Source organism: Patiria miniata, unplaced genomic scaffold (genome assembly GCF_015706575.1).
Source record: "Patiria miniata isolate m_02_andy unplaced genomic scaffold, ASM1570657v1 HiC_scaffold_10, whole genome shotgun sequence".
Taxonomy (NCBI): domain Eukaryota; kingdom Metazoa; phylum Echinodermata; class Asteroidea; order Valvatida; family Asterinidae; genus Patiria; species Patiria miniata.
In genome coordinates this window covers 14,700,329-14,715,187 of record NW_024037048.1, presented here as the reverse complement: position 1 = coordinate 14,715,187, position 14,859 = coordinate 14,700,329, and the positions used below count along the sequence as shown (strand labels likewise).

General features: G+C 41.7%; 1 protein-coding gene and 1 long non-coding RNA gene across 2 annotated transcripts; both read right to left on the bottom strand.

The window, feature by feature from the left end:
* Window positions 1–1,096: 1,096 nt before the first annotated feature.
* Window positions 1,097–3,581, bottom strand: LOC119734351 (intraflagellar transport protein 56-like). Its single transcript, XM_038207813.1, has 4 exons — window positions 3,554–3,581; window positions 3,093–3,137; window positions 2,234–2,366; window positions 1,097–1,395 (listed from the first exon to the last, which is right to left on the bottom strand). Exons 1-4 carry the CDS (start codon window positions 3,579–3,581, stop codon window positions 1,281–1,283), a joined length of 321 nt encoding a protein of 106 aa, XP_038063741.1. The 3' UTR covers window positions 1,097–1,280.
* A 2,342-nt stretch (window positions 3,582–5,923) lies between these two features.
* On the bottom strand, window positions 5,924–9,901 carry LOC119738713. The gene is made up of 3 exons (XR_005272493.1): window positions 9,822–9,901; window positions 7,059–7,272; window positions 5,924–5,954 (listed from the first exon to the last, which is right to left on the bottom strand). It is a non-coding gene; the product is annotated as an uncharacterized LOC119738713 (long non-coding RNA).
* Window positions 9,902–14,859: the final 4,958 nt, after the last annotated feature.

Genomic DNA, 14,859 nt, shown 5'->3' with positions numbered 1-14,859 from the left:
TTGACAATGTGATAGATAGACGGAGAGGCTCCTGCTGCACTCTAAAAACAACTTAGTCAAAATATTGACTAGTTTTCCCAGTTATTGGAAATTGAATAGGAATTTAGTTAAACATGCAAAGTTCAATACTATGACTAGAAACGTAGTTGGGTTCGACTCCAATTTCAGTTATTTGCATAACTACTTTTCCAAAGTCAATAATACTGACTGGAAAAATCTAGTCAGATTGACTGATTTTCAGTTGCACCCAGCTGACCCTGAATGGCTAGTCAAATTTGACTGGTTTCTAGTCAAATCTGACTAATGCTTTTTTAGAGTGTGGCAGAAATTGTGTGCTTAGCAGCGCTATGAAATTAGGCTCAGTTCAAATCACTCATCTTCAATTTGTTTCATGCCTTCTGGACCTTACACCCTAATTACCTGACAAACGTGCTCTGAAAACTTATACATGTATATTCATATCAATATAAACCATTAATTAGTATAATTACATTACGTACAGATGACTACCCCCCTCCTTGAATAACCATTCCTGGCCCATTCTCATGCCGTTGGCTTGTCTCTAAACAGGCCCCAGAAACTCCAAGAAAACAAACTTGCAGAGTTGTCCTAAGCAACATTTATGACGAGAACCTATAATTATGATATGAACATTTCAATGCTACCTGACTTCAACTGTCTGACTGATCTGAGTATCGAGTCAGTCACTATTAGTCACGTACTGACTGACCGAGTCATTGAGTTACTGAATGAGCCACTGACTGACTGAGTCACTGAGAGAGTCACTGACCGAGTCACTTACTGAGACACTGACCTAGTCACGGAGTAGATGACTGAGCCACTGAGTCGCTCAATGAGTCACTGAGTGATTCACTAACCGAGTCACTGACCAAATCACTGACGAGTCACTGACTGAGTCACTGACTGAATCTGACTGAATCATGGAGTCGCTGAATGAGTCACTGAGTTGTTGACTGAGTCACTGACCAAGTCACTGACTGAGTCACAGAGTCCAGCTTAACTAGGCAAGCCTACTTTGTTTATGCCATGAGAAACCAGCCTCTCTCCAGAACTGTTGTTTTTTTCTCCTGCATAACTATCTTGCCAAAGCTAAACAGAGAAATATTTCAAGGCAAATTTCCCATGCGTCAAGAATAATTAAATCACTCTTAATCAACAGTATCGTTCCATTATTTTATTTTTGGAAAATCCCTTTGCAAGCAGGGGTTTTTGGAATGTACAAATTTAAACAATCTCAAGACTATAGGATATGGACCACCTCAGGAAACTGGTACCCTGTTGTCCTTGGCCCACTTCTTCATGACACGGATGGTGTATTCCACCTGTGGGTTACCGGTGTTGTGCAAGATTTGGAGGATGTCTTGCAGTGTTCCTCTGTAGAGGGAAAAAAATGACAAAAATCTAGTGGCTTGAACTTCACTGGGTTTTGTGCACATGAAAATGAAAGCTATTAACAAGATGGACTTTGCGTCGGGGCGATGTAAATCAATATTAGGATTTGCCCTTCAAAGATGAATAAACACTGTATACTCAGTGTGTTACCTCCCGAGTGAAAGTTGGAAAAATAATCACTTGGGTGGGATTCGAACCCACGACTCGACCATCGAGCTTACGGGATCTGTCTAGCTGGCCAGCCAACCAATCCCTTTTTGCTCGGTGGTCCAGTGGTAAGACTACTGCACTAGAAAGCAGGAGGTCATAGGTTCGAGTCCCAACCGAGTGATTTTTTCCAACTTTCACTCGGGAGGTAACAAACTGAGTAAGCAGTGTTTTTACGTCATTGAAGGGCAAAACCTAATAGTGAAAATGAAAGCTGTTTATAGAGTATTGGGGGAAAAAGGAAAAATCCATAAAGATAAATGAAGTTGAACTAGAGGGCTAAGAAGTTGAAAAGTATTCATGAAGATTTGTAATAAAAAGCCGTATCCTCTCTGAGTGATCCCCGTTTGATATTTGCCAGGTCTGCATCGTGACGTTGGGCGTGATCCCTGGCTGCATGGCATATGCGGGTTGAGGGCTTCTGACTAGCGCCCCTTTGACAGAGACATTGACAATTAGGGAACCGCCAACATTGGGCTGGATAGCTCAGTTGGTAGAGCACCGGAGTGATATGTCAGTGCACACTGTTTGATAGATGTAGTGTGGTCACCTGACCAAAGGTTGAGATCTAATTGGTCAGTGTGCACTGCTGATTGACAGAGATGACACCCACCTTGGTTCATGACCAGCTATGATCTGCTGGAATACGCCCACGCACGCCCCTCGCTTGCCTTCCCAGTATTCAGGATTGGGGTCCAATCTTTCCAGGACATCGAAAGCCTTGGCTGCATAGTAGAACTGGCCATCTACCGACAGAAAAGTTGAGAATCGGGAAGAAGCTGTGACAATTATATTTTGAGGTTGAGCAAAAATTTATCAGAATTTCGAATGAAAAGCTTGAATTTTTTCGATCATTTCGCCACCGTGTTGACAAAGTGATGAATTTGTCCCAAATCAATATTTTAAGCAGTTTGGGATTTTTGGCTATTCTAATATTTTATGATGCCCTCTACATGCTTACCAAAGTTTGCGACACAAAAGTGCATCCTTCATTATTCAAGCTAATGACACAAAGTGGTAAATGTGCAACGAATCATTTTTTTTTCTTTTTGACGGGGATTCGTATTATCGTTGATTTTACAAGTGAAAACAATGTTGCAATCAGACGCCACTTTTGTCTTCACACATCATCTCAATAAAGATGAGTTATTGCAAAAATGTTTCACAAACATGAATCTGGGACTGAGAAACACTTCCAATTTTGTTCAGAAATACTTGGAAAGTTTTCTTGACTCGATCTTCATAGACTTTGTACACAACTGCTGAAGTAGCGTCTGGATACTGCATTCTTTTCTACACATGCGTTATATTTAGATTTATGTCTCCTCTACGATTTGCGTTTGGACGAAGTGACAAATGTGTTTTGTGAAATCGGTTGCAGGTTGAGATTGAGTGACTGGATACTAATTTGGGGCTAATGCCAAAATCTTGACCAAACATACAACGGACAAAAATAGGGGATGATGTTTTACCTTGTAGCCGTCGTTGGCAATGAGCTACAGCAGGCTGAACGATTCGCCAGACGTCTCCATCTTAAGGTACAACTCCCAGGCTAGTCTGGCCTTACGATTCACGATGTCTGAACAACGAAAACACACAAAGAAAGGTTATAAATACATAGGATACTGCTGTAAGAAAACACATTGGGGTCCACACAAGATGGTTCGGTTCAGTGGATGCTCGTTTCAGCAATTTTCGGCCAGCAATGCTCAGTGTAACTGTGTACAATATTTGGGGTGCAAGTGGGATGTTCAATGTGGCAAATTTCTGTCGTACAATCTGCTTGAAATGTGATAGAACAAATCCAACATGGCAAATGTACGACTAAGATGTGATGTTTAAACGTTCAAAACAAAAAACTTTTAACTCCGTTTACAAATTTCTCAAAACATGTAGGCAAAACCAGAATTATAAAAAAGGGACCTCCGTTCACGCAATCTTCCTTGGAGATAACCACACATAGCACCAATAATTAACGTTGTTTTCAAACCTACTTAATTTACAAAACCTTAGAAACACCGTAGTACTTGATTACATTTGGGGAACACGTAGTTACATTTTTACTTTATCAACGACTGCCTGCTATTTACTATGTCAACCATTGTTGATTTATCATGTCAATCACGCCGGTCTGCAGATCAGACATAATGGGTAGGCAAAAGCCACTGTCAATGGCTAAACGTTTAAAACGGTTCTGAAAATATTTGCTTAATGTTTACAAAATGAAACGCAAAGTCACGTCCTTAATATACGATCAGGGCGATGATTGCATGCTGGTTATGTCATTGTTAGAGACCCTTCAGTCTACCTCACACATGGGCAACATGTGCATCTCCCTAATGCCACTCTGGATTTTCCAGCAGTACATGAAATGCATGCACGCGACGTGTCGTGACTTTAATTGGACATTTGGTTGTGCAGTCACAATTGTGAGTGGTCAATACATTATGAGTTGAGGCTTAACAGGTGGATTCATTCCCATAATTAGCAACTTGGAAGTTGGAAGAGGAAACGTCATTCACAATTGACGGTAATACTCACAGCATCTTGCCAACCAGAGACACGTGTAGTCATTCTTGATCTTCTCACTCTGAATGAGCACAAAAATCTGCAAAACAAGAGAAACGAAACCCACTCCAATTAAATCATGGTAAAACCAAGTGTTCCCACCAAAACAGTGGTCTAGGAGGCACAGAAAGATCCCCATCCGGGTTTTAGACTTGTTTTTTATGCCTATTTGCCCTGAACAAGGCTACAAGCCACTCCAGATATACAGGGCTACAAGTCGGAGCAAAGCAGCTAAATCAACCCCACCATCTCTGCCCTCATAGGCACCCACTTATAAGCCATCAGTGTGGGGGTTTGGTCAGTATCAAATGAGGGAATTAATGCTCATTGTGATTTTTGGCAAGGTATGCACCCCTCTAGTCAGAAAATATGTGACAGCATTGCAGCGGTGGCAGCTTTTTGGGTGCTATCCCTTTTTTTTCTTTTTTTATAAATGGCAGCCAAAACATGCTTGTTACCACATATAATTTATCCGGTTCAAGTATATTGACGGCAATTTTGAAAACATAAATCAAAAGTGATAACACTGCCACCACTCACACTGCAAAGCTATCACACATTCTCCAACTCTAGATGTGCCTTTCAAAAAATCGCTATGAGCATTGCTCTTTTCGATCGTCTGGTACCGGTGGCCCATTTTTTGGACCAAAGCTGATAGCCTATAACTCCTGGGTGGGGAGAAGCAATGAGTGACAAAGTGCCTTGCCCAAGGGCACACACACCATGACCCCAGGCTGGACTCGAACCCACAACCTGCAGCTTTACCGCAGACCGCGAATCCAACGCCCTTAACCACGAGGCCCCAGCACTCCACACTCCTCTTGAATCAGGACAGATCACAGGTTGGAGGGAAATAAGCACCAGGCAAGAAATTCCAAAGAGATTCAGCACGTGGGAAAATAAGCTATTGGAATATCTTTTTGTTCTACATCTAGGTATACGGCAACAGTTTATGGATGAGAACAGACAGAAAGTCGGGCTTCTCTCTCAAACAGGGCCGACCATCGGTGGAAATTGATACAATATTCCACTTTTCTTGAAAATGACAGCACACCAGGTGCCGTGATTTCACAGGATGCTTGAGACTATTACTCCCTAACAGTCAGGTATTTCATAATAACTTGGTAGTTTTGGTTTTTGATGTTTGCAAATGAAAGGCACCAGGACTAGTTCAGGCCCCATGACGAGTCACTGCGCCATGACTGGCCAACTATTGAGGGCGCAACAACAAAAATTGGGTCCGAGAGTCCAACCTACCTCCTCTGCTTCCTTGTAGTTGCCTGCTGTGGCTTTGGCCTGCGCATAGTTGTAGTTGAACCTATCGTCGTTGTAGAAGTAACTCTAGAAACGTAAACACACAAAAATGTCATCTTAGTTTTTCTGATAATTTTCCCACATGCACTACTTTTGTATTGCCCAAAAGGGCCAATACAGCTAAACCATGCCACAGATACAACTATGAGCAAGTTGGGGCGAGACTAGTGGTCGATTCCTGACGTAATTTGATGCCCGAGCACTAATATCACGCCTCTAGTCAGATGATGGTCAAAATTGTTCACCAAATAAAGAGAATGGTCAAGAATAATTCCAAAACAAAATTGGTCCTGAATATTAGAGCAAGATTGGCAATAAATAATTTCAGGGTTTTGGAGAAAAGTTCAAAAAACGAATAGTGTCTAACATTAAATGCATTAGATGAAATGACCTGAGAGCAAATATGCAGTCCTATGCCCCCTGTCTGTCTGGCCTCAACTCCATTTTCAAAGCTGTTGATGAAATAAAATGAATCAATAAACATTACTGCAACTTTCCTAAAAAAATACAGCGGTGCTGTTGAAACCCCTCGGCCTGAGTTTGTTGATATAAGGTGCAAAATTACAAGTACATGTAGTAGAATAGTTAATACTGGTCAATGGAATGACCTAGACCTTGACCAATGACATTGACCTTTGACCTTTTGACCCCCAAATCAATCCAAACTTGATTTTCCTGAAGGGCAACCCCTGAGTTACAAACCCGAATCATATTTCTAACTCAAATTATCATCGGGAAACAATTTACCTTCAACTCACCATGATTATACTCACCCAAAAATAAGAAAATATTTTTCTGACATACTTCTAGTTGGGTAAATTAGAGATATATTTATTATTAATTAAGAATGTGTTAATTTTAAATAACTTTTTTAGTGTTAACCTGGAATTTTCCAAGATTTACGCAAGTGCGCTGTGTTAGGGAACACTAAGCTGATTTTTGGCCCAATTTCCGGACGCCACCGTTTATAAATTTTGCTCAAAATTGTATTACAGTGAAATTGTTTACAGAAGTTAAAATGGCAAACACTACTGAAAAAGTACCAGTAATAACTGAATGAATTTGAAGTTTATCAACAAAGAAGTTTGGCAACCGTGCATGAGGAAAGTCAGGAGAAACGTCGCAGTGCGCCACGTTAGGGAACACCACTATATGTGTGCATTGATACTGGGTTCTTAATTGGGGTAGGTGCGGTGAACTAAAAACAATAGGCCCTGGCCCTGCTGACTATATGACTATACAATCATGGAGCTATAAAAAGAGGTCTTACCCAACAATGTATGCAAAGCATTCAAAAATACTGCGGAAAGACTCCCATACCTCAGACGTCACTGACCAACAAAGACTAGGAAATGTCCTTTGACATGTTTTCTCAGTAGGCATGCCATGGTAGCAAGCAACTTTTCCCTGCTAAATCCAACATTTTTGGACATAGTATCCCTTTAAATGGTGGCATAGGTCACTGTAGGGAAAAATTAGTAATGTCCAGATATATGGGAATCTTTCCAGTACGCCAAAAAGAAGTTGAATTTGAGAAATAAATAGTCCAGACTTACCTGACGTACAGGCCTATATAGCCTACCGCTGCATTATCTGCTGCATAATGTTGATCGATAACCAAACAACAGGTGGCGCTCTTTACAATTAACGGTGTCAGGTACAATCTCATTCAAGTGATGTTGAGCGGTACGCGTTGCCATGGTGATACGTCATCACTGTGCTCTGCATCCTGTATGTGCTCCACAGTTGACATCCTTGGTAGTCCGTCAACTTCAAGAAACAAAGCAAAACAAGTTATTTTAACATCTTTACCTTCTAATTCATAAGGTTTAGTTCAAATATTGTTTTCATCTGCTATTTCTGGAAAAGTCATTGTTTGAAGAATTTGGTTGACAATAATTACTGTGAAATTTGAGAACAATTTCCAAAAAAATTGACAAATTTACAAAAGATAAAAATGGGGCCTGTAGGGCCTGACCATACTTCCTGAACTTAGTTTAAAACCCTTACACTTACAGTTCTGGAAGAATTACTATACAATCATGGAGCTATAAAAAGAAAGTCTCACAATGTATGCAATTAAAGCATTAATAACCCCCTAGGCCCTTTTTGCTTAGAACCATCCTCAATCCTCCAAAATTTTGCAACTCCGCCTAAATTTTTCAAAATTGTCAGACAGTCCTGCCCCAAAATGCATTCATCGTCAATCCTCCAAAATCTTCCTCATCCCAAAATTTTGCACTCGTGTTTAAATGAAGGATAACCAACGCCAAATCCTTCAAAATCATCAGACAGTCCTGCCACAAAATGCATTCATCCTCAATCCTCCAGAATCCTCTTGTGCTTCAATCACCATTCATCCTCAGTCCTCCAGAATCCTCATGTGCTTCAATCACCATTCATCCTCAATCCTCCAGAATCATCATGTGCTTCAATCACCATTCATCCTCAATCCTCTAGAATCCTCATGTGCTTCAATCACCATTCATCCTCAATCCTCCAGAATCTTCATGTGCTTCAATCACCATTCATCCTCAATCCTCCAGAATCCTCATGTGCTTCAATCACCATTCATCCTCAATCCTCCAGAATCCTCATTTGATTCAATCACCATTCATCCTCAATCCTCCAGAATCCTTCTATGCTTCAATCACCATTCATCCTCAATCCTCCAGAATCCTCATTTGATTCAATCATCATTCGTCCTCAATCCTCTAGAATCCTCCAAAACCGCCAGGAGGATTTTGGAGGAGTGAGGTGGGTAAGGGTTAAAAAATACTCCGGAAAGATTCCATACCTGGAGTTCTGGACATTTAGTGAAATGTCTCCTTGGTGTTTTTTCAGACAGTAGGATGCTGGCAGTGGCAGTAAGCATGTAGGATGGAACGCTGTATTATCGCGGTACTTATCACGTTTCTTGTTTGGACTAGAGATTGCCCGCTAACCTTCCTGAATTGTCCTGTCTCTTAGGTTGTATAACTCTTCCTTTTCAAATGCCTGTGAAAATAAACATGCTCGGAATGTGCGAATGGAGGTGGACTCCCTATTAATCGCGGTATTGTGGGAATTGTGGTTTTTATAATAATCTCAACTTTTTTTTTCATAGTGAATGTTTTACCAAAACATCCCCTGAATAAAGTCTGATATTTTCCCTGTAACGTTTAAGTTGATTAAAGACTACATCCCTGCAGGGTGATTTCTTAAAACCCTGCCCTTCCCCGAAAGGAGAAGAAAAATCACTGTGACAAGTCTACTGATTGGCGATTGGGCGTCATTGAGTTTACACGGTGTGCCGTTTAATTTTTTCTTACGCGCTGTCCTTATTTTGATCCCGTAAAAGTTTTTATGACTCCGCGGTGGAAATATCGTGACCTTCGACTTCATTTTGTGTTTGCAGCTGTAGAAGGGGAACCAGACAATGGAACTTCCATGGACAGAGCACCATTAATGATTTATGTTAAAATATTGACGGTACCTTTTAGTTTAAGCAGACACGGTCATGACGGTGAGGGAAAATTTATTGCAGGTTTTGGAAAATGTGACTAAATATTTATTAAAAATCGTTAAAAGTCCCGAAAAACACAACATTTTTTAATCGTCCTTTTTTAATACGACTCGGCAGTAAGTCCTTATGGCCTGGAGGACCTGGATAAAAATCGCCACTTAAAGGAGTTTAGAAAACACAAAATGAGACATTTTCCATGCCGCGATAAAGGATGCCGCGATAAGGGGGGGGGTCAGACAAGTCGACCGTTGAGACAACTCGACTCGGGACAAGTCGACCGTTGAGACAAGTCGCCTCGCATGTTTTTGGGCCTAGTTTTGGGGATAGTACTGGGGATTTTGACGGCGGCTGATCGCCGTTTGGGAGTTATGACACGTAACAGAGCAGAGCCGATATAGCGCAGCGTGATTGTCCGTGCACATCGTTCGTTTTTGCCGGGCCTGTGCGCGCATCTCCGGTCAACCGCGTGGCCGTACCGTGCACGTGCCGTGCACGTTAGCTGTCTCAACGGTCGAGTTGTCCCGAGTCGAGTTGTCTCAACGGTCGACTTGTCTCAACGGTCGAGTTGTCTCAACGGTCGACTTGTCCCGAGTCGAGTTGTCTCAACGGTCGACTTGTCTGACATTCGATAAGGGACTCCGACTATAGTTTTTTGGTAACAAATTTCCCTACTAAATCCAATATTTTTTGACATTTTAAACCGGAATTGTGGCATAAGTCACTGAAGGGAGAAATGAGTAATGTCCAGATATTGGAATCTTTCCAGTACGCCGAAAGGAAGTTGAATTTTGACAAGTAAATAGTCCAGGCTTACCTGACAAAACATGCTTGGTGTACAGGCCTAGCCTACCGCCACATACATTATCGGGAAAACCAAACAACAGGTGGCGCTCTTCACAATTAACGGTGTCAAATACAATCTCGTTTACGTAGTGTTGAGCGGTACGCACTGACAGGTACTTAATACAGGAAAGAAAGTTACGACATAAAGTTAACCCTGGGGACAAGGTTGCGAAAAAGTTACGACATAAAGTTAACCCTGGGGACAAGGTTGCGAAAAAGTTTCGAAGTCCGAATTTTCCCATCATGCATTGAGAAATGTCAATTCCTTTCTCGAAAGGATTTGGAAGGGGGGAATCGTTATTCGTTATCCGTTTTGCTGTCGAGAATGGATTTTGGATTCGAAGTCCGTTACCCTTTCTTTTTGCTTAGGAAATGGGAATTGGTTTCGTTATCCGTTTTTCTTTTTGCTTAGGAATTGGGGAAGTGGGTTTCGTTATCCGTTTTTCTATTTGCTTAGGAATTGGGAAATGGTTTCGTTAGGAAGGAATTAATGCGACCGGGAATTTACGGGTTATGAGATTGTCACTTTTCACACCGTTAATTGTGAAGGGCGCCGCCTCTTGTTTGATGATTTCCCATTATTGTCAGCAGTCATGGCAGTAGGCTGATGTAGCAGACAACTCGATCGATAACGTACATGTAAGTCATCACGTCTAGACTTTTTATTCACACTTCAATTAGTCAATTCATTATAGGCAGAGCATTTGAAGAGTACATTTGCTTAAAAAAAGCAGATAAGAGCCAATATTACATTCTATAGTTGTACCAAATTGGAAAAAACCCACCAACTAAATATTTTCAGTATAAATCCTTACTTTTTTTAGGACCCCATTCCTATATAAGGTTAAAAGACTCACCAAAACAGCTGACTAAATGACACTCAAAAGTGACATTCTGATATTTATTGACACATTTGACAATTTGGCAATGACACCTCTTGAATATCAGCAGGTTTGATTTTGTAGAAAGAGGGCAGGGTTTTGATTTATGAGGGGTTAAAGACGACGATGACAAACAGAAAATAAATTTAAAAAGCAATTGAGATGGCAAACTGCAAAAAAGGTAGGAAAGTCACATTTTCTTTGAAAGTGCTTTCAAAATTATAACTAACATGAGTTTGTCTGAAGAAAAAAAAGACTTCTTTAGCCGGCCAAAGTCACTTTGGTACTGGACAGTCATCTGCAAAAGTCAGTTTTGAACAGAACTCGTACAAAATAGAGGCGTCCTAAAAGTAAGGATTACCATATTTTCCCTGATCACCTACAATCATTTTTCAAATTCAATGAACTGAGCAGTGACTGAAAGTATACAAAATAAAATGCGCTTAAAGTCCGATTCCGGAATGGGAAAGATTTCCATATAAGTTCACTAATTTTCCTCTGTATTGACTAACAAGCCCCCAGATAGCAATTTCATGTCATCAAAGTCAATTTGAGCAGTGAGAAAATACAAGCATTACATGGGAATCGATTATTCGTTTTCCGTCAATTGTCCGTTTAACTGTCGAATTGGAAAATGGGAATCGTTATTCGTTTTCCGTTTGGCTGTCGAATAGCCTTAACATCCAGAAGTGGACTTTGCTGAGTACCCGCGTAGATGTAGATAGAAAACACTTAGAATTTTTCAGTCCAATCCAGGGTTTGTACACAGGGTGTTGATGTTAGTACTATATGGAAATCTTTCCCTGGAATGTTATTTTGTGCGTTCCAGAACTACAACAAGGCGGGAGTCTGTGTCATGTTGTATATATGTTTGCATGTACACTACAAGCGGCAGCTGTACCGGCCGTACTGTATTCGCAAAGTCACGTGTACATAAATTGTGCATAAAATTGTGACTCAAGTCGACTCGAGTCATTACAACTCTGACCAATGCCTATTCTTAACATAGACATTGACAAAATGAGAGACTAAAACACAATGGAGCTTGGTCAAGCTCAGTTGGTAGAGCACTGGAACGGCAATCCGGAGGTCCCAGGTTCTATTCCCTCTTCCTTTCAATTTGTGGATGGTTGTATTTCCCTGTACAGGCCACAAATTATTGCATTGACTGGTCACCCTGAATGCAGGCCTGCCCTGGTTCACTTCGTCTCCCGTATCACCAAGAGCACAAGCCTTCTCATATGCGGAGCAGTGCTGATCGTAAGTAATCTGCTAAAGTTGCAATTTGTCTGTGATTTGACAAAAGCTTGTCCCTGTGAAGCATTACTGTATTAGTTGAGTACCTTTTTACAAGTCTTGTGTACCTCTGGTGAATTATTTTAATGAATATTTCGATGAGTATTTTGAGTGCCGAAATGTGTACTCACAGTTGAGTATACTTGAAGAAGACTTTGCGGAATGAGTTTTGATGAACAGTTTGAGTAAAATGCAAGCAGGTCTTTAAAAAATTAAGTCAAAGTTGCAAAATGTATAACAAGACCATTAAACCAGATTTGTCCAGGTTTTTCGCTTTTTGCAGCGCTAACGTTGGTCTTTTCCAAGACCTGGACACAATTTATTTAGAGCAAATGCATTCAAATGTTCTTTCCTGATTGGTTTCCGTCTAGATTGGTGGGTTGGGTAAGATCAAGACCAACACAATCATCAAGGAGCTCTCCAAACCCTGGATGCTGGATGAGGAAGCAGCCTGGAGACCACAGAGAAGTTTCCTTAGAAGATCAGCAAGGAAGAAGTCACCACGCTCAAAGAGAAGGTAGAATCTCCTCCTTGCGCTCATTATTTTAGCAGCACCCCCCCCCACCTTGAAAACTGTAAACTATATATTTATTTTTGTGTAAGTTGGTCAGTAGTGCAGAATGATTCACATGTTAACTAATGCATGCAAAATAGAGAAAAAAAAGTAAATTTTAATGACTATCATCCCACCCTATATTTTCAGGCTATAGAAATGTCAAACCCCTCAAAACAGAGTTTTACCTATCCTACCACACAGTTGTTTTTTTTTATATGTAATAGAAAACACCACACTTTTTGTTCTTGGATGGCCTTATTATTTTAATATATGTTTCAGTGTCCAATTCATTTCATGGAGCCTTTCAGAGATCTCTCAGGTTATTCTGGATGGCTGCATGTCTAAGGAAACACATGCTTTATGTCAAAGGGAAATATAATGCTCTGTATAATTTTTGTTTGGGAACCCCCCCCCCCCACCTCCACCCCACCTCCCACCACCCCCAGGCTTGACCTACTCATCCCTCACCTCATCTCCCTGAAATCCAACTGGGAGAAATGCAAGCTGTGCGACTTTGCCGCCACGGACAAGAAGGAGCAAATGGACAGGGAGAAGATGAACATGGCCAACATGCTCAGCAAGTTCCGCGAAGCAACCAACCCCAGTAGGCTGGTTCCAAATAGTCAACTAGCGTAGTCAACCACCGTTGACTAGACAGAGTTCGGGCAAACGTTAGTTAACCATTGGTCAACTATAGTCCTTGCACGAACTTGGCCCAAGGTGGGGTACTATTTTGCTTTTTTGGTGTCTTCATGTACATTGGTGTCCTCCATAATTTGCCTTGGTGCTCTCGATGGTGCTCTCTAGCAATTTCCCATTCCTTGGTGCTCTTTGTTAAAAAAAAATTGAGGAGATGCGGCAATAGAGGGCGCTGTCGGAGCTACCGCGAAACATTTTGGAAAAAAAAGATTGACGCGCATGATTAAAATTGACGCGCGCGCCGACCAGAGACCGACTTTTTTTTTTTGGCCTAATAGAAAACACCACACTTTTTGTTCTTGGTTGGCTTTATTATTTTGTTTCAGTGTCCTATTTATTTCAGGGAGCCTTTCAGAGATCTCTCAGGTTATTCTGGATGCTTTATGTCAAAGGGAAATAATGCTCTGTATAATTTTTGTTTGTGAACCCCCCCCCCCCTCAACCCCCACCTCCTACCACCACCCCCCCCCCAGGCTTGACCCTACTCATCCCTCACCTTATCTCCTTGAAATCCAACTGGGAGAAATGCAAGCTGCGCGTCTTTGCCACCACGGGCAAGAAGGAGCAAATGGACAGGGAGAAGATGAACATGGCCAACATGCTCAGCAAGTTCCGCATCAACTGCTCGGACGTGGAGGTCATCCCGGACCTGAACAAGAAGCCCAAGAAGTAGAGCCTGAGATGGTTCAAGGAGCTGTCCAAACCCTGGATGCTGGATGAGGAAGCAGGGGAGACCACAGAGAAGTTTCCTTGGAAGATCAGCGAGGAAGAAGTCACTTCGCTCAACGAGAAGGTAGAATCTCCTTCTTGCGCTCAAGCACCCCCCCCCCCCCCCCCACAGAAAAAACTATAAACGAGGGCCATTTGGGCACCATCGTGGCTTATAAATGCTGGTACCAAATACACGATAACCAGCATGAGTGAAGTGTCCCTCATTCCGGCTTCTGCATGTTTGACTATAAAGCGCCCTCTTTTGTCCATGCATGGAGACAATACACTTAATGCTTTTCCAGTGTCCCTGGTTTTTGTGATTTTAAGTCCAGTCTTGCAACATGCAACTTGCAAACATGATATATAAATGGACGCAGAACGCCAAAATCTGAGACAAACAAAAATTAACGTACAAAATTCCATGAGCCGTTTCGCGGATACCGCCATCTTTGAAATGGGGGGGGGGGGGCATTACAATGAAAAGACATCCCATCATTCTCAGCTACAGTTGCATGATGAGACGTATTTTCATTGTAATTCCCCCCCCCCCCAGAAAAACAATAATTCAAAGATGGTGGAATATTTACAGAATACTCGGGGGGGGGGGGGGGTTTTAACCGCTGGTGCAAAACATGGGGGCGGGGTGAGCAATAGATCTAACAGTGCTTGTGACCCAGTCTGACTGAGCTACTGTGGTCACCTGATCAAAAGTGGTGATCTGATTGGTCAATGTGCACTGTTGATTGACATGCAGGAAGGGTCCATTATAACCTTTTCTTTGATTTCTTGCAGGAGTCTACCTATTCCCAGGAAGCGTACTTGTTCAGCGTACATGTACATGTGCCTGCTGGAGACATTATCCAAGG

What these genes read in the sequence shown, in the direction of transcription:
- LOC119734351 (XM_038207813.1), bottom strand. Translation starts at nt 3,581, where the DNA reads ATGTGTGGTTATCTCCAAGGAAGATTGC. An exon ending in TTATCTCCAAGGAAGATTGC is followed by an intron (nt 3,138 to 3,553) that starts GTGAACGGAGGT and finishes GAGACGTCTGGC; the next exon opens with GAATCGTTCAGCCTGCTGTA. An exon ending in TTGCCAACGACGGCTACAAG is followed by an intron (nt 2,367 to 3,092) that starts GTAAAACATCAT and finishes TTCTGTCGGTAG; the next exon opens with ATGGCCAGTTCTACTATGCA.